Source organism: Equus quagga, unplaced genomic scaffold (genome assembly GCF_021613505.1).
Source record: "Equus quagga isolate Etosha38 unplaced genomic scaffold, UCLA_HA_Equagga_1.0 805_RagTag, whole genome shotgun sequence".
Lineage (NCBI taxonomy): Eukaryota > Metazoa > Chordata > Mammalia > Perissodactyla > Equidae > Equus > Equus quagga.
In genome coordinates, this window is record NW_025803278.1 from 60928 (window position 1) to 84050 (window position 23123).

Below are 23123 nucleotides of genomic sequence, written 5' to 3' on the forward strand. Positions count from 1 at the left end.
TCCATTTTGAGTTTATTTTTGTGTATGGCGTGAGATAATGGTCTACTTTAATTCTTTTGCATGTGGCTGTCTAGTTTTCCCAACACCATTTATTGAAGAGACTGTCTTTTCTACATTGTATGTTCTTGGCACCCTTGTCAAAGATTAACTGTCTGTATATGTGCGGTTTTATTTCTGTGCTTTCAGTTCTGTTCCATTGATCTGTGTGTCTGTTTTTGTATCAGTACCATGCTGTTTTGATCACTAAGGCTTTGTAGTACATTTTGAAGTCATGGATTATGATGCCTCCAGCTTTGTTCTTTTTTCTCAGTATTGCTTTAGCAATTCTGGGTCTTTGGTTGCCCCATATGAATTTTATGATCCTTTGCTCTATTTCTGTGCAGAATGTCATTGGGATTCTGATTGGGATTGCGTTGAATCTGTAGATAGCTTTGTGTAGTATGGACATTTTATCTATGTTTATTCTTCCAATCCATGTGAATGAAATCTCTTTATGTCCTGATCTATTTCTTTCAATAATATCTTATAGTTTTCGTTGTATAAGTCCTTCACCTCTTTAGTTAAATTTATTCTTAGGTACTTTATTCTTTTTGTTGCCATTGTAAATAGAATTGTATTCTTGAGTTCTCTTCCTGTAAGTTAGTGATTAGAGTACATAAATGCAACTGATTTTTTTAAGTTGATTTTGTACCGTACAACTTTACTGTAGTTGTTAATTATTTCTAATAGTTTTCCAATGGATTCTTTAGGGTTTTCTATATATAAGATCATGTTGTCTGCAAAGAGAGAGAGTTTCACTTCTTCACTCCCTATTTGGATTCCTTTTATACCTTTCTCCTGCATAATTGCTGTGACCAAAACCTCCAGTACTATGTTGAATAAGAGTGATGATAGTGGGCATCCTTGTCTTGTTCCTGTTCTCACAGAGATGGCATTCAGTTTTTCCCCATTGAGTATGATGTTGGCTGTGGGTTTGTCATATATGGTCTTTATTATGTTGAGGTAATTTCCTTCTATCCCCATTTTGTTAAGAGTATTTATCATAAATGCCTGTTGGACCTTGTCAAATGCTTTCTCTGCATCTATTGAGATGTTCATGTGGGTTTTATTCCTCATTTTGTTAATGTGGTGTATCACATGGGTTGATTTGCAGATGTTGAACCATCCCTGTGTCCCTGTATAAATCACGCTTGATCATGATGTATGAAATTTTTGGTGTATTGCTGTATTTGGGTTGCCAATATTTTGTCAAGGATTTTTGCATCTATGTTCATCAGTGATGTTGGCCTGTAATTTTCCTTCTTTGCATTGTCTTTGTCTGGCTTTGGTATCAGGGTGATGTTATCCTCATAGAATGTGTTAGGGAGTGCTCCGTCTTCCTCAATTTTGGGGAATAGTTTGAGAAAGATAGGTACTGAATCTTCTTTGAATGTTTGGTAGAATTCTTCAGAGAAGCCATCTGGTCCTGGACTTTTATTTTTGGGGAGGTTTTCAAATACTGTTTCAATCTCTTTACTTGTGATTGGTCTTTACAGATTCTCTATTTCTTCTTGATTCAGTTTTGGGAGGTTGTGTGAGTTTAAGAATTTACCCATTTCTTCTATATTGTCCAATTTGTTGACATAAAGTTTTTCTTAGTATTCTCTTACAATCCTTTGTATTTCTGTGGTATCTGTTGTAGTTTCTCCTCTTTCATTTCAAATTTTACCTATTTGAGCCTTCTCTCTTTTTTTCTTAGTGAGTCTGGTTAAGGGTTTGCCAATTTTTTTTATCTTCTCAAAGAACCAGCTCTTTGTTTTGCTGATCCTTTCTACTGTTTTTGTTTGTTTCAGTTTCATTTATTTCTGCTCTATTTTTTATTATTTCCATCCTTCTGCTGACTTTGGGCTTTGTTTGTTCTTCTTTTTCTAATTCTGTTAGGTGTGGTTTAAGATTGCTTATTTGAGATTTTTCTTGTCTGTTAAGGTGGGCCTGTATTGCTATTAATTTCCCTCAGGACCACTTCTGCTGCATCCCATATGAGTTGGTATGGTGTATTTTAATTTTCCTTTATCTCTAGATATTTTTTGATTTCTCCCTTAATTTCTTCAATGATCCATTTCTTGTTAGGTAGCATGTTGTTTAGTCTCTACATCTTTGTCCCTTTCCCAGCATTTTTCTTGTAGTTGACTTCTAGTTTCATAGCATTCTGGTCAGAAAAGATGCTTGATAGGATTTCAATCTTCTTAAATTTATTGAGGCTTGCCTTGCTTCCCAAAACATAGTCTCTCCTTGAGAATATTTCACGTGCATTGGAGATGAATGTGTATTCTGGTGTTTTGGGGTGGAGTGTTCTATATATATGTATAAAGTCCATCTGCTTTAGTTTTTCATTTAAATCCACTATTTCCTTGTTGACTTTCTGTCTGGATGATCTATCCACTCATGTAAGTAGATTGTGTTGTTGTTGTTATCTGCTTTTATGTTTGTTGATACTGGCTTTTTGTACTTTGGTGCTCCTGTGTTGGGTGAACATATATTTATAAGTCTTATGTCTTCTTGGTGGAGTGTACCTTTTATCATTATATCCTTTCCCTCTTTGTCTCTCGTTACCTGTTTTATCTGGAAGTCTACTTTGTCTGATATAAGCAAGGCAAGCCCCTCTTTCTTTTATTTGCCATTAGCTTCGAGTGTTGTCTTCCATCACTTCACTCTGAGCCTGTGTTTGTCTTTGGAGCTGAGATGTGTTCCCTGGAGGCAGCATATTGTTGGGTCTTGGTTTTTAATCCATCCCACCACTCTGTGTGTTTTGATTGGAGAATTCAATCCATTTACATTTAGAGTGATTATTCATATATAAGGGTTTAATGCTGCCAATTTATCACTCATTTTCTGGTTCTTCTGCATTTCTTTTGTTTCTCATCTTGTGTATTTTGGACTACAAATTCAGTTAGATAGTTTTCTCTTTATTTATCATTTGTGTCCCTGTTCTGATGATTTGTTTAGTGGGTACCATCAGGTTTGTATTAAAGAAATCTCATAGATGAGATAGTCCATTTTCTGGTAGTCTCTTATATCCTTAGAATAAGCCAGTTCCATCCCTTCCCTCTTCCCCTTAAACTTATTATTGTCACAACTTATTCCATCTTGTGGTGTGAGTTTGTGGTTAAAATGACAAGATTATATCTATTTTTGGTGTTTTCTTCTCTTTATCTTTAATGTTATAATTGTTTGCTAACCTGTTCTGACAAAGAGCTGCAATTTCCTGATTTTGTCTACCTATTTATCTCCTTGCTCAAGGCTTTGTAACACTTTCTTTTTTCTTCAGATTTGAGGGCCTTCTTGAGCATTTCTTGTTTGGAGGGGTGTCTTGTGACGATGAACTCCCTCAGCTCCTGTTTATCTGGGGAAATTTTTATTTCCACATTATATCTGAAGGATATTTTTGCTGGATTGAGTATTCTTGGCTGAAAGTTTTTGTCTTTCAGAATTTTCAATATATCATTCCACTGTCTCCTAGCCTGTAAGGTTTCTGCTGAGAAATCTGCTGAAAGCCTGATAGGAGTTCCTTTGTAAGTTATTTTCGTCTGCCTTGCTGCCCTAAATATTTTTTCTGTCACTGGCTTTTGCCAGATTTATCATTATATATCTTGGAGAAGGTCTTTTTACATTGACAAAGTTAAGAGATCTATTGGCTTCTTTCACTTGTATTTCCATCTCCTTCCCCTTGTTTGTGAAGTTCTCAGCTATTATTTCTTTGAGTAAGCTTTCTGCTCCATTCTCCTTCTCTTCTCCTTCTTGAATACTTATAATCCTTATGTTACAGTTCCTAAATGAGCCCATATTTCTTGGAGAATTTCTTCACTTATTTTTAGTCTTAGTTCTCTCTCTTCCTCCATCTGAAGTATTTCTATATTTCTGTCCTCCAGACTGCTGATTTGCTCCTCCATAATATCAGCTCTGTTATTCATGGTGTACAGATTTTTAAAATCTCATCCATTGAGTTTTTCATCTCAAACACTTCTGATTGGTTTTTCTTTATAGTTTCAGTCTCTTTTCTGAAGAAGCTCCTGACTTCATTGAAGCATCTGTATTTTCTTGTAACTTGTTGAGTTTTTTATGATAAAAAACTCAATTTAATTCTCTGTCACTTAGATTACAAATTTCTGTGCTTTCAGGGTTAATGTCATTTTCCTTCTGGACTGTAGATTTAATGTATTTTTTTCATGCTGTTTGATGATGTGGATTTGTGCCTCTACATAGTGATAGTATCTGAATGCAGTTTCCACCTGCCCCACCTGGGTGGGTTTCAAAAGCTCTGTATTCTGAGCTCACTGTGATCTTTGGCTCAACTGCTCACAGCTGCTGCTTTTCTGCATGTGTGGGCACACTGACTGACCAGCTGAGCTGGAGTGCTGGGCAGTGGGAGGGGTGCTTTCTTTTGTCTGTGTGACCCTGGCGGGGGGGCAGTCTCCCTCTGCCCTTGCTATCTGCTCTCCTGGGGTGCTAGCCTGATGAAGACACCCCCACAATAGCTTAATCACTTCTGTGAGGGCTTTCTAATGGTCTGTGAGGGATCTTAGAGAGCGAAGGTGTTCCCATGGAGGGTCACCCCTCTGCCCTCACCTCTCAGAGCTGCATGGTCTGGAGCCCAGAGTGACATCCATTGGAGGAGGGAAAGGAGATCCCCTTACCTCCTTCCACTTCCTCAGGGGGGTTCAGGACCTCCACCTTCAGATATATGGCTGTAAGTGTCTCTCAGATGTCTTTTGTGTTCTGTGGAAGTGCTCCATTGGTATATGAATGTCCTTTTAGTTGCATCTTAGTGGGGGGAGTCTAATGGGAGCGCTTACTCTGCCATGATGCTGACATCACTGAGACTAAAGTTTTTGATGAATCTTCTCTCACAGGTGTCTGTGAGCTCCAGTGCAAGAGAGACAGGGATGGCAGGGTGTGAAGATGGTGCATCAGGAAGGGCTGTAGCCAGGTCTGCTCCCCTCTCCCTGACCCAGGTAAGAAAAAACCAGGAACCCTGCTTGATTCCCCCAACAAGGTGTGCTCAGGGTTAGCCCAGCCTGGCCTTTCCAAAACTGCTGCTGATCAGAAAAGGGACAGAAACCCATCAGTATTCCTGGGGCCTCTGGCCCCACTCCTTCCCTCCAGAGGGAAAACAGCTCACAGGGCTGTGGGCCCAGTATCTCATTAATAAATATCGCTTACAAAGACCTGTCATCATTTTCCTTTTTTCACAAGTAATGCTTGTTCTATAAAAATCAAAAACTAGTGATGAGTGCCTCTCTATGTATATGTACACATATATATAAAATCATCAATATTTTGGCTGCCTAGAAAACAACTATTTCCACAGCATTATATTTATTATTTATATTTATATAAATATTAATATTATCGTTATATTTTTAACCAAAAAGCCATTCTGTAAATACTTTTATGCAACTTAAGTTTTATTGTGAGCATCTTTTGCTGTCAACATAATTTAATATGTTTAACTTTATTCTATTTAACTATTAAATTTAATGAATATTTCTTCAATTAGTTTAGTTAGCTGTAGCCCACCATCTAGAATACAGTGCAGCCCCTCAGTAAATCGCCTTCCAGTGGACATTTCAGGTGGGGTTTTTGTTTTATTTGTTCTCCTGTTTGTTGCCGCTGTTCTAAGCAAGGGCTCAGTGCTGACTCTTCTTGCTCGGTGTGGCATACCTCCTTATTAGGGCCCCGTGAGGAAACTGAGGCTACTTGGGTTTAAGTGATCATGAATTGCTCATGGTTACAAAACTGGAGAGTGGCTAAGTCAGAATTTATCCTTGGTCTGCACTTGGCAGAGTGGGAGGTGCAAGGCGCCAGAGCCTTTGAACCCCACCTCCACAGCTCACCAACCTGGGGTTTAGGGCAAGTTGCTTAACCTCAGTTTCCTCACCTGCAAAGCGGGGTAATACCCACCTCAGAGGATCGTGGTGAGGAGTAAATGAGCTAATGCAGTAACAAGTGGGCCCTGACCCTAGCACACAATTTTTTTAAAAAATTAGCAGTCGGGAAAAGAATGAAGTAACAGGAAACACTGTAAGTGGTGGCAACATTACATGGATTAAGACTTTACTTCAAAATGTTGTTCTGACACTTGGGAAACAAATGTAATTTTTTTAACCCTCAGTTTCCTCATCAGTGAAATCCAGAAAATGCTATCTCTGTTACTGTGTTGTGTGAGGATTAAATGAAAGGTATGAACATATACAGTGTAAACATCTGGTGAAACCTAAGTGCCCAGAAAACCAGCGACTCTCATTGCCTGGGCCACTCTGCAGCTGAACTCACGGGAGCTGGGGTGAGCAAGAAGAGAGTGAGGCTCCACTCCTCCTCTGATTTCTGTTTCCCCTAAATGAGGCTAATTTAATCACATCTCCCAGAAGAAGAAAATGAAATAAAAATTGGATCAGAAGTGCCTACAAGAAAGGGGAAATGAAATCTGACGACTCAGGGGTTGGTTACTGCAGCCCATCCCAACTCCTGGCCCAGTGCAGAAGGAAGTGAGACAACGTGGAAGAGCTTAACATGTGTATTGGGAGTTTGAGTTCTCAGAAATGAAGGTGTATGAAATGAAATGCAACTCCATCCCCAGAAACTTACATGTATCCTATGGGCAAAGACTACCGTACCTGCTAGGTGCCCAGCAGTGGAGAGAATCAGACAAAGCCAGAAGGAGACCAAAGTCACCTCCTCAAAACCAGCAGGTGACCTAGGAGCACCCCTGCTGGGTCACCCACTGCCCCTTCCTGCCCTCAGTACCAAAGGTGCTGGGCCCAGAGCAGGGAGGGGGGAAGTGAAAGAGTGGACTGCACCCTCGCCAGCCAGCATTCAGTTCCTAGGTTGTAATTTCTATAAGGACATAATCCTCTTGGCTACCACATGCCTGGCCCAGAGAAGACATTTGTTACTTGTGTTGAAAAATGAATGAATGAATGAATGAAAGCACATAATAAAAGTGAGTGCCCACCCCCACCCCTTTCTCAGTCACTCAAGGCTTTCCTGGTTTAAGAGTCTTATTTTTTGGTCAGAGGAGGATGTTTCCTTGACTCAGAGACTTGCTTAGGTAACAACGTGGCATTACCCAGCGTACACATGTTTTTTGTTCTCCAGACGTCAGTTTCTGGGCAGGGCTGAGGCTCCCAGAGTCCCTAGTCCCGCCCACCCCTGACTTTGTATTGCAGCTCAGGGAGCAGAAGCACATAAATTTCTGCTGCTGCTCCCAGCCCTGTTGCTTTTTACCAAAGACTTCCAACAGCAACATGAAGTTGGGAGGGCTCCTCCTCCTTGTGAGCCTCATCACCCTCAGCTTAGAGGTACGGGGGCTTCAGGCTGAAGTGAGACCAGTTCAAGATGTGGGTAAGTCCAGGCAGAAGGCAGGCTCTTTCTTCCTTGAAAGAGGGAGCCAGAAAGTAGGACATCTGGGACCAGTGTGTGCAGGTGGAAAAAGGGAAGTAAGGAGAGAAAGAAAGATGTTGGAGTCAAGGAGGCATTGCAGAGAGCCCCCCTTGACTGCAGACTCTCTTCTGCCTCCACTTTCTCCCCTCCTTTCCCTGGGTCACCCCTCCATCTGGGCTCTCCACTCTTCCACTTTGGCCCCTCATCAGTCACCCTCCATCTCCCATGCATCTCCCTCTTCACCAGCTTCTTTGTCTTTTGCTACAAATAGATCGGATGGCCTAGAAAAATATTTTCTTAATCATATTAAACATGAATCATCTCAACCTCTTCTTTCCATTTTATCGCCAACATTCTCAAAGGACTAATATGAATTCTCTGCCCTTACTTCCCCATAACTCATTCCTTATCCCCTTAAACACTAACTATAGTCATTCTTTCCCCAGCACTCTCCTGAAATTTCTCTCCCGGGTCCTGTTGACAAATCTCTTGACTCTTCTCAGGAGCCAAAGTCTTTATTCTCTACAACATCAGACATTGTTTCCCACTTCATCAATCCTCAAACTTTCTTCTCTTCTTGATTCTCTTCACTGGATCTTCTTCTTCTCCCTGAAGATTATTGCATTCAACTTTTACCCCTCTACCTTCTTCGCTATCCTTCCCCTACCTCAAACTGGTTGCTAAATTCCATTCTTTGTAATTGCCTCTTGCATGTGTTTCTTCCTCTCCACCCCCATAGCCACACTGTACTTCCAGCCCTGATTTCCCCATCTTAGGCCAGCTCAGTCACTTCCCAGCAGCTCTCCCGGCCCCTCTCTTCCTTCTGAAGTTTGTTAGCTTGATGAATCCTGGTCCATTCTCTGCTCTCCTACCAGAATAATCTTCATAAGTAAACTGTAACCATATCCCTCTCTTAGCCTCCCAAATGAAATCCACACTTCCCAGGTCCTCAAGATCCACCCACTGTAACTTTGTTTCCTGCCTACTTTTCCTGCTCAACTTCCCAAAGTGACACTGCCTCCTTGACATTGCTCAGTGATCCAATATAGACCTTTGAGTCAATCTGATTTTCTTTTCCTCCTGGGAATTTGAAATGTGGAATGCAGAGACACAGAGACTAGAAGGCTTTCCGGTTGAGTCACAGTAATGACAGCACCCTCAGGAGGAGTTTCATAGAGTTAAGAGAACTGTTACTTATTCCCTCTATGGACAGTGGTGTTCATACAGACTTATCAGGCTCAACAGAACTTATTTGTCTAGGGGAATCCCACAGAATTGGGCAGTATCTTACAGCAGAGAGCGAAAGATTTCAATTATGAATTTCAGTTCCTTAGATCCGTATATATGTTCTCTTTCCAAGCCTGTGGGTAGGTTGAGTGGGATTGTGTTGTAACTGGAGTAGTTCGGGACAGAATGAGGATCTCCTCCCATGAGGAGGTATGGGTTTATCTGAGCATTGATTCTAGAACAGTTGTCATGTATTATAAGGACAGAAAGATTGACACCTGCCCAGAAGGGCCACACAGAACCTCTGGTGCTTGCTTGTAATAAGCACTGAGGATAATGAACATCCCACGGGTCAGAAATGCTGCAGCAATGGTGTGGGCTGTACTCACTGTCCAACAAGTGAGTGTAAGAACCCAGTGACCTGCTTGTGAGTAGAGGACAGGCCCCCTCTCATCTTCTCAGGGGAAAGGAATACCCACCTGCCCTCTGCACATGGAAGTCTCAATAAGTCCTGGGGTAGAGGGGTTGGGTGCACATGGCAAGAGAACTGGCATTGTCCTACGTAACACAGGGCATGGGAAGAATAAAGGATCCCCACCCCAGGCAAGGAGGCAGCTGCTTCCAGCTGCTCAGCTGAGACACACAGTCATGATCCTGGATTCCCAGCATCAAGGTGTCCCACGGCTTTTCACACTTCAAAACTCCGATAAAAATTCCTTGAGATGGTTCCTTCTGCATGATTGAGGTAAAAGATGAGATGTAAAAGATACAGGAAGTAAGCATTTATTGATTGCTGGCCAACACCAAGGCACTGTGCTTGGTGCTGGAATAAGAACACATATCAGATGAGCTCCGCAGGAGACACTCATATGTATAATTATAATATCACCTGCCTGATGCCGCAGCAGAGATTTGCGCAAAGTTCTGCAGGAGCACGAAGGGAATTATTAGCTCTTGTCCAGGCTGTTGGGAAAATGTTTAGGTGGGAGGAACTGTGTGAGCTGGAACCTGAGGGGTGAGGTGGAGATCAGCAGGTGCAGGGGGAGCTGGGTGAACCGTCCAGGCAGCAGTACTACTAGCTGCACAGCCTTGGGGGTGGGAAGGGCTGGGGGCTGGATCTTGGGGGAGGTGGGGTTCTAGGGTAGTGGGCCTGGAAGAGGCTTTAAGGGGAGATCCAGGGCCAATTTTGGAGGGGCTTCATTGTTTTGTCCAGCAAGGTGGATAGAGATCCACTGGGGACGATCAAGCCCAGGCAGTGCGATGACCAAATGTGTATTTGGAACAGCACCTCTGGTGGCAGTGAGTGATAGATGAGATCCCTCCTACCTTGCCCATTGAGTCACCCTAGAAAAGTCCTCTAGAGTCTGTGTGCCCAGGATGAGGGGAAGCTCATCCATGGTCCTTTCCTGGCTCTTTTCTACTCCTGGAACCACAGCTGTGGACGGGAAAGACGATGAATGTTGGATTTCTGAGGATTTCGGGAAGCATTGCAGTGTGGTTCCTTTTGTAGAACTTTGATTCTATAGTACCTTTGTTCTTCCTTAACTCTATCCATTATGGGTCATTGTAAGCAATTAATGTGTGTGCAGGAGTTCCTACAATCAGCGTCACATTAAAGAGAAGATACTAACCAAGTGCCACGTGGGCAGATGATGGAGCTGCTAAGAGGACAAAGTAAACATCCTTCCCTCCAGTCTTTTCTTACTGACATCCTCCAGGCCAGGCCACCTGCACTCACTCATTGGGGTCAACTTCCTCAGCCAAGGGTGAAGACAACCCTTCTCTCTGGACAGCTATTAGCAACACAGCTCTCCCTAGGCAGCAGGACTGTAGGCTGTATTCTTACCATACATAACTCATCTGATCAGAATAAGTCAGTAAATTTTGAGTAAAGGAGATATAATAATGTGGATGGGCTTCATCCAATCAATGGAAGGCCTTAAAAAGACCAAAGTCCCCTAAAAAACAAGGAATTCTGCCACCAGATTGTCTTCACACTCACGCTGCAACATCTACTCTTCCTTATGCCAGAATCTCTCCTCTTCAGTCCAATAAGACGAAAACCTCTCACACCCCAACATGGATGACTTTAGGATCTGCAGATCAGTAGCCCATATAATTACTCAGAGTTCTGTAGGATCAGTGCTCTGGAGAAGGAAGTCAATAGGCCATGGCAGAGAGAGTTAAGAATACTTTAACTGAGAGTACAATTTCATTTAGAGTGAAAGGAAACAAGATTTACCTAGCCAGCCTCTCATAAAGTGTAACTTTGCGTGGGCTCAGCCATTAAGTGCATTAGCTAAGATCTGAGATCAGACGTCTGTAGTCCTCAGCCCTGGCTCCAGGGTCCCACTGCGGGACATGGAATTGACCCGGAGTCAACGCTTGGAATGAAGCTCTGTTCACCACTCTTCCACCAAGGAAGCCCCAAGAATGCCACAGGCTTAGGGACTGACACCTAACCTGTAGGTAAGGATTCCTCCCTTGTTCTTGGCTTGGACATTTTACAAGGTCATGTCACAAAAGCAATGGAAGCCGGGGAGTGAATGACCTGCATCAGGTCACTGTCTGTCATTTATGTGTGTCTTTCTGAAAACTTGAGAGGTAGACAGGGAGCTTTAAGCATCTTCTATAAGAATGTGGTCCTGGGATGGAGGTCATCAGCTAGTGATTGGAGCAGGCTCAGCTGGGACTCGCTTCTGGTTTGTTTAGCAGTGCAAACTCAAGTGTGTTCCATCTCTCTTCTCCCTGGGTTTGGCCGTCTAAGCTTGGAGCTTGATGCCCTGAGACCATGGGATAGTTCTCCTTACTTTTCTTTCTACAGTGTACAGCTCAGCCACACAACCTCAGTCTGGTGGGGGAATGAAGGCACATTAGCATTTCTGCCCACATTTTCAGGGTTGCTGCATTGCATAACTCCAGGGGCGACTCCTCACACTGCAGTCCAGGGGAATAGCGCCCCCTGGTGCTGTGCAGTCTGCAGGCTCTGCAGCACTGTGCATAACTCTGCTCTTTGCCTGTGATGGTTGCTCTGCAGATGACTCCTCCTCGTCTGCCTCCCGACATCCCAGGAATTTCCAGGAAGGTCCCTCCTTGAACATGAATAAACCCCTCACCTCCTTCCATTCTGACTTCTCAGTCCTGGTCTGACCCTTGCAAGGTCACATGATTATGGAAACTCACCAACCACTCCTGTCCCCAGGGCACTGTCTCCTGATCGCAGTATCTTCCTCAAAATTCATAACACTAGTCCAAGCATGAGAAAGCATCAGAGAAATACAAAGTGAGAGGCATTCTACAAAATATCGGACCCGAGGAGACTATGGCAATGTCACATTCCAAAGGAAAGTAAGAAGATGTAACTAATAAATGCAGTGTAGTCTCCAGGATTGGATCTTGGAACATAAAAAGGAAATTAGTGGAAAAACAGTGGAAGTCAAATTCTGTATTTTGGTTAATAGTAGTATGCCAATATTGATTTCTTAGTTTTGACCACAATACCATGGTTACATACAATTTTAGCCCTAGGAGACTGGGTGAGAGGCATACAGGAAGTCTCTATTATCTTTGCAAGAAATTTGAAAACTTCAATGAAATGGTGAAATTCCTTGAAAGAAAAAAGCTAATTGTACCTCTTATTGATTTATTGCCTCCTAGCTCCAAATTCACCCTTTTAGACTGTCCTGTGAAAATAGATCTGGGCCCTTCAGATATATTTTTTCTTGCCAGACGGCGCAGGAGCTCTGTCAGGGGAGGGCCCTGGAGAGGCGTTTCAGGAGGAGGTTTGCCTCCTGCAGCACCTGCAGCTTGGGCAGTGCTCAGCTCTGCAGTGCTGGCAGCCTCTCTGGCGCTCAGCTCCTGCCCTGCGTGGTGGCCAGCAGCACTCAGTGGCCAGCAGTTCCTCCAGCATCGGCCCCCGCCCCATGGTTTGGGAGCAGAGTGCCTCCAACCCCTGCCGTGCAGGCGGTTCCTCCAGGGCTCGGCTCCTGCAGTGCTCAGCACCCAGGAGCACCCAGCACCCAGGGTCTTCCCTGACACTCCTCTTGGGCAGCTTTGTAGCAAAGTGCCCCTGCTGAGACACTTCCTGGTGAACAGTTTTCCCTGGCACCCTAAAGGGTGCATTTCTGGTAGGTTCTGCTGGGCCAGGACCAAAGTGACTGCCATTCCATGAACCTGACCATGCTTCCCCAACAGGGTCTGGATCTCAGCCCTGGGGGCAAGGGGTGGGGTAAGGGGCTCATCCTTGGGCACTCTATCTCAGTCCTAGGGTTAGTGGCCATTCCTTACATCTGCCACCCTGATACTCTCTAGAATTCTCCTTACTTCTTACTAGTCAGTCCCTTGTTACTCTCATCCCCTATTGTAGTTAATCATTCTTTATATTAAAATTACCCTGTTCAGATTCCTGTGTGGTACCTTTCTTCCAATTGGACCCAGATTGATACTCTACCAAAGCCAACTCATGGAGACCTAGATAACCTGAATTGCTCTGTATCTATTACAGAGATTAAATTAGTAATTTAAATGCTTTCTCTGTAAAGTAGGAGGCAAGGTCACCTGCTGAGTGTGAGAGACTGAGTTTGAGGAGAATGGGAAGGTTTTCAATAGTCCTCATGAAGCGTGGGAGCTTGTGTTGATGTTGCAGTAAATTGCAGGGCCATGGGGAGGTCCTATGTGACGTTGTTCATCATGAACTTATGATGGAATTCATCCCTTTTGGTGGGACTTAGGTGCAGGGAAGGAGAAGGTGGACAGTTAGGTGCCTCCAACAGTGAGGTTTGGCCTTCAGGTACCATTAAAAGAGAGCAGAGTTAGGGTACTTTAGGTATTGGGAAGAGGGTGCGAAAGATGAGGAGGAAAGGCAAAAAATAAGAGAAACTGGAAAGGAAAGGGAGTTTGTCCTGATTTACAAGCAGGTGGCTAATTGGAATGAACATCTGGGTTTTATCTCATCTCCCTAAGGTCCCATCTCTCCAGATACAGTCAAAGTTGAGGCAAATTGACCTCAGTGGTGGTGAATTCTGTACAAGGCAGCGGGGACAAGGGGTAAAAACCAGAGCTTGTTTACACAGAGTTGGATCAGCCATTTTTTTGGACTAATTACACAAGGATGACCATTTTCCTTCTTCTGAATTTGTTAAGGTAGGAAGAGGAAGTAAACGCCTCTCAATGGTACCCAGCCGGAAGAAAGAGTGCCTGGCATCCAGGGACAAATTTTCCCATCTCTCTCCCAGCACCAGGAGGTCACTCACTGGTGGATTCTCAAGTCCTGTGGGGGGAAAATGGAGTTCAGATAGTTTAGAGGGGATTCCAGCGGTGTGATTCGGTGGGGCAGACCGGCTGGAGGGTGCCAGAGCCCTGCAGCATGACATGTTCCATCAGCCCTCCTAACTGCGTTTCCTCACTCCAGTCTTGCAGCTCTGCAGTCCATTCTCCATGTTTCAGGGGTTTTCTTCCTTCTTCTCTTAAGTTTTCATTGTACAAGTAATATATGAATGTCTTCTTACCTCAATCTTATTTCAGATAAGACTAAAGACCTCTTGGCTGCCTAAATCCTCCCCACTCCCCGCACCCCGCCAACTCACTCTGTTGTTCCTGAGAGGTGGTGCTGTTATTATTTGGGAGGTTATTGTTCCAGAATTCTTCTGCATTTTCCTGTATATATATGTAGATATAAATGCACACATATTTATCACTGCCTTAGGGAAGAGGGAGAACAGATATGTCCCTTAACGGTATCACGCAATGCCATATACTATTCAGACCTAGGTCCCGATGCAGAGGTAGAGTATTACAGAAAATAAGCCATGAAATCTGAAGCCCAAAATACCTGAATTTGATTTGTCAGGGAGGGGAAAATGTCCCCCTACCTCTCTTGCTTCTTTTGGCTGGTCTAATAATCAAATTGACATAAGAGAGATTAACAGGAGACAAAAAACCCAAATTTTATTTCCTATGTACAGAGGCCCCATGGTATGGGACCTAAGAAGCTGGCAAAATAGGCTGTTTGTATACCTTTTTTAGACAAAGAAACAATCACTTGTGAAGGTTTTACAAAACAAAGGAGTTTGGGCTTGGCGTAGCAAATTAATGAAGGAATAGCCAAGTCTGTTTGCACAGCTTTCTCGGCCTTGGGTTCCCTATCTCATGGGATAAGGATGCCTTCGATCCTGCTGGTGTAGGGAGGAGGCCCTCACAGGGGAGGTTTATTCCCTGCCTTCAGGGGAACAAAGAAGGTTCATAGTGTTCTTCTTGTATTGGCTTTTTCTCAAGCAACTTTAAAAATAATCACTATACCACCTGGGCATACTTTCAGGTGATCTGCCCTGGCTCCATCCAATCCCATTTCGTAACTCTATAACCTTGAACAAGATATTTAACCTTGTCACACCTCAGTTGTGATGCCTAGTAGATGAAGCACCTTGTGCACAGATGTTCTTGAGTTATCTTTCCTCCTCCCTGTCTATATCATCTTCTCCCATTCTCTCTCTCTCTTTCAATCTGATAGATTTCTTCATTACCTTAAGGACATATTTCCCTTGACCCAGAGAACTTGTTTGTAAAACTGCCCAACACCACACATGGTCTGTGTTCTTTTTAGCCAAGTCACTTACTTGGAGGAGCCTAAGATTCAAGTTTCCTACATGCTGATGCTGACCTTGACACTAGCCCAGTTCACTGTCCAGGAGGGTAGAAATCTCAGTTCCTTTGGTTTTGCTGCGTTAGCACCAATGAAGTCTTCAACAAGCAAACCTGAAGTTGGGTGGCTACTTCCTCCTTGCCATCTTCCTCACCCTCAGCACAGAGCTCCAGACGGTCGGCAGCTCTAGGCCAAGATCAGATGCACCTTTCTCAGAATGAGAGCCAGAAAGTGGGAAATCTAAGACTGGACATGTGCAGTATTAAAGAGGGGATGGAGGGGAAGATGGGTAAACGTGGAGAACAGTCTCCATAAGGAGACACTGTCACCACTCATCACCATGCCAGCATCTCTCTGTGTCTGCCTCCATCCTCTCTCACTGTTTTCACCAAGGCCAGCCTCTCCATCTGCACTCTCCAGCCCTCACCTTTTGCTTGCACCCAGCTCTGTCAGCTCCTGGATCTCTCCTCAGAATCTCTAACCCTTTTCTCACCTTTTGCTTCTACGTACAAAGAGATAAATCTCCCCATTCTTCTTTTATTGCTTGTGTTTTTCATGTCACATTTTAAAAACCATTGCCTCATCCAAGGTCACAAAAATTTATACCTATGTTTCATTCTAAGGATTGCATAGTTTTAGCTCTTAATTTAGGCCTTTCTCCCTTTTGAGTGAATTTTTGTGTATGCATATGGTTGGAGGTAGCACCCATCTTTGCAGGTGCAGTGGTGGCAAGCATTTGAAATGGTCACCCTGGACTGCAACAAGTACCTAGGAGGTCAGGGATGAGCGTGATTCTTGAAATGTTGATGAGTTTCTGTGCTGAAGGTCAACCATTAAACTCCCTGCAAAATAACCCAGCCGTTGGGCCTCCCAAAAGATGCTTAGGATCCTCAGCCATATAAGGCCCTAGGGAACCAATCTGACAGCATACATGCCTATGTGCATGTCAGGGCATCACAGAGAAGGTCTCTAATCAATACGGACTCAGGGCCAGGTCTGCCTGGGTTCCAACGCCAGCACCACTGCTACAAGCCCTGTCTGTGGGCAAGTCAGTTACATTCTCCGAGCTCCCGGCCCCTCATTTCTGAAATGGGAATTACATACCTCTCAACAACAATTTTTGTGCCACTGGCACACACTGGAGCTGCTGTATGAATATGGAAATCTCTCTTCTCCTTCTGTTTTCCTGCTGATCAACAGCTTTGGCCAAAAAGCTAAAGCTTATTTCTCTGAATTTTCTTTATTTTTTTAATTTTTATGTTTTTTGTTTATTCAAGTTACACATCTCTTCAAAAGTTAAAATGTCATAGATCTAAACAAAAAGGGCTAAATCTTCCCTCAGTTCCCTCTGCTTGAAATAATCACCATTAACAGTTGGATAAACATTATCTTCATTTCCTCTATGAATGTGCTAATAGGTGCTTATTTTTCTATGATGTCCTGTTTCATATGCCGTTCCTCTATGTAATATATACCATGTAGAAGTGGGCCCATTGCCCAATCACCACCGCTTCCCTATACCCACACCTGGGGCTTCTTTGTGTTCATGGGTCTTTTCTAACGTTAGGAATCTGTGTGGACCGCTGCCGAGGAGACCTGGACTGTGGGGCTGGACAGCGGTGTCTCAGGAGGGGATGTCGTCGAGTCTGCACTCCAGCCCTGGGACCAGGTAAAAGCCGCCCGGCCTGCCCAGGGCTCCAAACCCCACACAACCCAGCGAGACTGTGGCTTAGCTCTGCCCAGACTGCCTCCCTCAGGGGCTTAATCCTGTGGTCTCTGCTTCCAGGCTTGTCCTTCCTGAGGGAAGAGCATGTCACAGAGCCGTGTGTCCCGACTTTTGGAGCACAGAACCCTCCTCTCTGATTTTGTTATGCAAGGAATGCCTGCTCATTAGAGAAAAGTCAAATACTGATAAAAAGATAAATTATCCATGATCCCACCACCTAGATAACCATTTTAAAGAAACGCTTTCAGTATCCATCCACACACACAGATATGTACTTTTTCTGAGTTAACAGTGGATAAATGTTTATTCTTGTGGTTACTGCATGCCTGGCTCTGTGCTGAGTGCTGGGCCATATTTAAGGAGAGGTCTATGTCCTTAAAGATCTTACAGTAATAGTTACCAGTGCTGTTGAGTTGATTCCGACTCCCAGCGACCCCGTGCACAGCAGAGCGGAACCCGGCCTGGTCTTTTTGTGCCATCCTTTCACCTTCCGGTGCTATATTTGCCATGCCTGCTGCTATTCTTAGGTTTTTCATGGCCAATTTTTCTGAAGTCGGTGGCCAGGTCCTTCTTCCTGGTTTGTCTTAGTCTGGAAGCTCCACTGAAACCTGTCCACCAAGAGTGACCCTGCTGGTATTTCTGATGCCGGTGGTATGATTTTTAGCATCCCAGCAACACACACCATCACAGTACGACAACTGTAGAAGAGGAATTTGGTACCCTGACTGGGAAACGGACCCAAACTTCGCCGCGAGGGCACTGAATTGCAACCACTAGATCATCATCATACAGTAATAAGGATGAACAGAAAAACCAACAAAAATCTAGGAAAACAGAATATGTGTATGATTTTTACAAACATGGTGCCATGACATCGTCCCTAATCAATAAATGCAATTCTATCACGTTTTAAATGGCTTCACTGCTCTCCAGTAGAGGGATAGGCCTTATTTTCCACAACTTCTTCTCCTCGTACAGATTGAGATAACCTGTCAATTTCAGCTACTTTTTAATAACAAATACAATACAAATGTCCTTAACCTAAATCATATTTCTTTAGGATAAATTCCTAAAAGTGGAATGGCCAAATATGCATTTGAAAGCTTCTGATGTATATTGCTAAACTGCCTAATGAAGATGTCTTTGACACCAAAAACATATGTAGCCTCACGCCACATATCTGTAACTTATTGGACAAATACCTGCTAACATTTTATGCACGTATATGTGTGTGTTATTGATGTGCTTCCACCTATATTTGTAAAAGCACAGAGAAAATTCCAGAAGGAGCTACAAGAAATAGGAGATATTTCTATCTCCTGGGATAGGAGGACTTGATACGTCAAGAGAAAGGGAGACTTACTTTTTACTTTATATATTTGAGTATTTTTTATCCTTTAAAAATAAAAATTATTACATTTAAAATAGTGGAAACTATGTAGAATCCATGTGCACATATTTTGAATTGAACAAAAGTTTAAAACAAATAACGCCCTCATAAACCTCCCTTGGTATCCTGCCAGGATTAACAGTTTCCGGCTGAATTTTTTCTAGTGATAGGTGTCTGTGTGGAAGAATGCCAGAGACACCAGGACTGCGGTGTAGGAGGTCTGTGTGTCAGCAATGGATGCGGCCATGTCTGCCGGCCAGCCAGAGACCAAGGTAAAAGCAGCAAGCCCTGCCCTCTGCATCCCTGACCCACTGAATGCTTAGCCCTGCCGGGACATGGCCACCAGGCCCCCAGCACAGAAAGAGAGAGAAGGTGGCTACAGCTGGGGCCGGTGGTAGTCTCTGTGAGAATTAGAAAAGATGCTCCTTCCTCCAGGGCTGGAACACCGTGAAGCTAGATTAACAACATTTTGCTTTAGAAGAATTTGTAAGCTTGAAAAAGATGGAAATACTCTTAAAACAGAAGTTACATATCATTAGGGCACCAAATTATTCCTCAGCAAAGGCTGGAAAGAACATGGTTATGGACAAGTTAGCCTGTGTTTTGCACCCAACCACGTGTCCACACTGATGTGAAACACACAGGTCCATTCATTCATTCCACCAATATCTACACCTGCCCAAGCCTTCTTGCCAACAGTGGGTGGCAGCTGCTATTTCACCACAGAAGCTTCATTTCTTTACTCTCCTGACTGAAAGGCTAGGATCGATTGAAACCACTACAAATTTCGTGGGTGCATGCAGTGGACTGGGAAGGAGGCGGGTGTAGAGGGGTTAGGACTGCATGAATAATCCAAATAACAGCTTGCTAACACACCTCTACCTTATCTCAGGCTCAAGGGATAACCTCAGACTTTTAGGGAGGTGGGGTGTGGGGGATGGAGGAGTATGTAAGGGAATCCCACAGATGAAGGAGTTCTCTCCCCCGCATAGAGGAGAGAATTATCATCCACCAGATCTGCTTCACTTGCCTCACAAGTGTAAGAGCCAGCCTGCATTTGCCGTGCCCCTAAATGATAAGGTAGGCTGTTTGGGGGTGATGTCTAACGGGTTCCCGAACATCAACATGCATAAGAATCACTTGGGGGGTTGTCAAAATTCAGATTGCTGGGCCCCAGCCCCAGAATTCCTGAAGTATGTCTGGGGTAGGGCTCAAGAATCTGAATTTCTAACAAGCTCCCAGGGGATGCACATGCTGCTGGTATATGGGACCCACTTTGCATAGCAGTAGGAGCAGAACTGGGGTTCTCTTTCAGATGGGGAGCAGGGCCAGACTCTGGGACTCAGTGTTAATTGGCACCTGACGGCACATAGCATTTGTGGGAGGCTGGCTCTGTTTCTGATCTGAGATTTAATTCTCTAGTCCCAGAAGAAAAAAAGGAGGGGGCTAGCAGCAATGTAGTCTCCTCTTCTCCCAGGATGCTGCAGCTGCTGGCTATCGGTACATTTTCCCATAGACAAAACAGCACTGTGTGCCCTCAAGGTTGAGAGGGGAGAAGATTGGGGGTGTTAAGAAGGGAAGAGGCTAAAGTTCCACCAGGGACCAAGGCACTTCAGCCCTCTCTCTCTCAACACCAGGTCCCACTCCCTCTACAGAGGTAGTCTGGGTTCTGGAAAGACTGTTTGGTTTTTCAGATGGATCAAGACGTGGAAGTTGTCCAAGGCTGCCTCCAGGAACTATAGGAACTTGTGTTGAATTGTGTAGTGGAGATGAATCCTGTCCCAGGGGACAAAAATGCTGCAGCCATGGTTGTGGCCACTCCTGCCAAACTGCTGTTCCAGACGTGAGTATAACATAGAGAGCTGCTCATGGGAAGCATGAGTCCCTGCCAGCCTTCAGAGCACAAAAGGGATCCCACCAACCCCTGTGTTCATTGAAGTCTGGGTGGCATGGGGAGAAAATTGGTTGGTAGCAAAGAACCGGAATTTCTGGAAAGTGTCATGATTACCTTTGTGTTGTAGGAGGAAGACTTCCTTATCCGTTTGGATGATTAATGAACCTCGGCCTCCTTCAGTGACCACTCCCAAGTTTCATCTTTATTCCAATACCTGGCTTCCCACTTTCCTCCTGTCTTCTCCTGGCTGCTTTCTATTCCTGGAACCCCAGTACCACAGGATGAGGATCTAAAATAACTTTGTCTTGAGTGTTCAGTTCTGGCGATTGTTGGAGGTATCATGGCATAACTTCTTCCAAAATTATCCTTTTTCTAAATAAAATTACTTCTGTGGCATTATCCAACCTGGGTCGTTTTTTTCTATGTAAGATTTTAGCTCACTTACATTAGTACCTCCATCTTCAAAAAGTATTTAATCCCAACCCTTGGAACCTGTGACGTTTCCATTATCCATAACCCCCCATATCTTCTCTGTCCCCCTTATCCTAACTCCTTATATCAGATATTTATAGTCACAACAACTATGTATAACAAGCTACCCCAAAACTCTTTGGCCTAAAATAACAATCATTCTCCCAGACTGTGAGTTGGCTAGGGGGTCAATGAATCTGTGCTGCACTCAACTGGGCAACTCTGATGTTCTTGGCTGGACTCACTCGTGCCTCTGAGGTTGGCTGATTCAACTGGGGTTGGCTGGGGTGACTTGGCTCCACCCCACCCATTTCATCCTTCTCCTAAGCCAAAGACCAGCCCAAGCACTCAATACTGCCTGGAAATCTCACCATATTTCCCTAGAAAATTCACTTCCTACTTTCCAATATGACTATTTCCTACTTCTTCTCTTTCCTCAAATCTCCATCTCATCTACCTCTCACTCTAGCCTCCACCATTCAGATGTCACTGGCTATCTCACTACATCCGTCATTGATAAAATAGTTGCAAGTCTGCAAAAATTCCCTCCTCTTCTATTCCCCTCTATTTGTACCCATTGACTCCACTTTATCCTCTGTTCTAATGGAAACAATGATCCCTACTCATATTTAAATCCAACCCCTCCACTTACTAGTTGGATGCTTCTTGTCTAATCAAAGAATTCACTTCTCTAATTATTACCTTAGTACTGTGGATGTCTCCATTGCTCCTGGATCACTCCACCCTTGTCATACAACTATGTATTGACTCCTTGCTTCAGTCCAGGTACCATCCACTCCACAGCTGAAATCCAACACACCATTGTGTATCTGTACTTGCTTTTCTGCTTCCTCACCCCTGCCCACCCCCATTCTCTCCTCAGGGAGCAGTCTCCCTCTTCCCTGTGATTGGCTCCAACCCCCACCTTCCTCACTCCAGCACTCCAGGCAAGCTTCCTCTGGTCTACTACACAATAAAACTGGGCTAATGCCACTGATGTAGCCTTAACTACACCTCATACTGGAGCCCTCCAAGCAAGGTACAAGGAACAGAATCCTAGCACACCGCAAAACATATGTTCTCAAGAGCTAGTAGAGTGGCTGAGGGCCCTGCTGGCCTCCAGTCTAGATGATGCCCAAGGTACTGACAACTGAATTGTGGTTCTATTCATAGTACTAGCGCTCCATAGAGGTTATAAAGAATAGCCTGTTACCTTTGGGAGTTTAAAACCTAACTGCGAATAAGGAACACATCCAAAGGAGAAATAAAATATTTTATTTGATATATTATTAGGTGTTAAGATATTTTCCCTACATTATTTCCTTATTCTTACAACAGCTCCAGGAGTTGAGCATTCGGAGCCTCTAATTCTTGATGCGGTAACCTAGAGTGATTGATTCTCAAGATCACTTTGCCAGAATGTAGTAGAACCTGTATTTAAATCCAGACCTTCATGGCTCCAAAACTCCCTCTTTTTCATAAACTCTATTACCTCCGATAATAAAAATGCAGGATGTGTATTTATCTGGGAGTTTAATTCCAGCCAACTACTTTGAAAGCGGTTGTACTCACCACTCTCCCACAGTGGGAAGCACGTGTAGTGTTGGGGCCTTAGGAGCTGACACTAAAGGGTTTCCTAACACTTGGTTAGTGACTGGTTACAGGATTCTGGGTAAAGTTTTGGGGACCAAGAACTTGAAGAACCTGGATCAATGATACAGTCTCTGTGCCAAGCTGGTTGAACAGTCCCTAAAATCGAGGCTATGGGTCTTGGGTCCTCCTGAAACTTTGAGAGGTAGAGAGGGGACCTCTAAGGGCGGGTTGTAAGAATACCACCATCTTCCCTGACAGTGGCTTGCAATGTCCCTGGAGTCTAAAGGCTACACGAGGCAGCGGCATTCTGTCTGGTGTATTTGGATCCATGCAATGAAAAGTCACTGGTGGCCCAGAAATCTGTACTCATTTCAAGCTGTCCAAACCAAGACATTGGTTCACCCTCGTCATTTTCTCCTCTTCATTGAGCTTCACCTTCTCCATCTCATGCTGGGATCCCAGGGCTCTCAAACATTCCCTCTCCTGGGCCAATCAAATGCACAGTGTTGTAACCCCAAAGTCCTGAGTCTCACCAGCCTGTAAGGAAGGAACAAAATTATGTCTGAATTACAGCCTGGGTCGGCATGCCTTAAATCAATAAGAATGCGTAATTCTGTAACAGCTGCACTACCACCATTATTCAGGAAAAATGAATACTGACTTCAAGAAATTACAATTCTCAAAAAGTATCCATTCCCCTTAGGAGTGCAGTGTGTGTGTCTGTAGGAGGAAGGTGATGGATATGAGCAAAGGATCAAACAGA

The 23123-nt window shown here is 44.0% G+C and overlaps 1 protein-coding gene across 2 annotated transcripts in view; it reads left to right on the forward strand.

Annotated features, from left to right (window-relative positions):
* Positions 1-20695, forward strand: part of LOC124234476 (WAP four-disulfide core domain protein 2-like) — a 59124-nt gene extending 38429 nt beyond the window's left edge. Inside the window, exons 1-5 of one of the 2 annotated variants that reach the window (XM_046651819.1) lie at positions 7223-7380; positions 16854-16955; positions 18567-18674; positions 20097-20245; positions 20424-20695. In XM_046651819.1, coding sequence (XP_046507775.1) covers positions 7284-7380; positions 16854-16955; positions 18567-18674; positions 20097-20245; positions 20424-20456 — 489 coding nt within the window. In that variant the 5' untranslated portion in view covers positions 7223-7283 and the 3' untranslated portion in view covers positions 20457-20695. Of the gene's footprint in view, positions 1-7222; positions 7381-16853; positions 16956-18566; positions 18675-20096; positions 20246-20423 lie in introns of those variants that run through there. The other variant, XM_046651820.1, reaches the window with a different exon arrangement.
* Positions 20696-23123: the final 2428 nt, after the last annotated feature.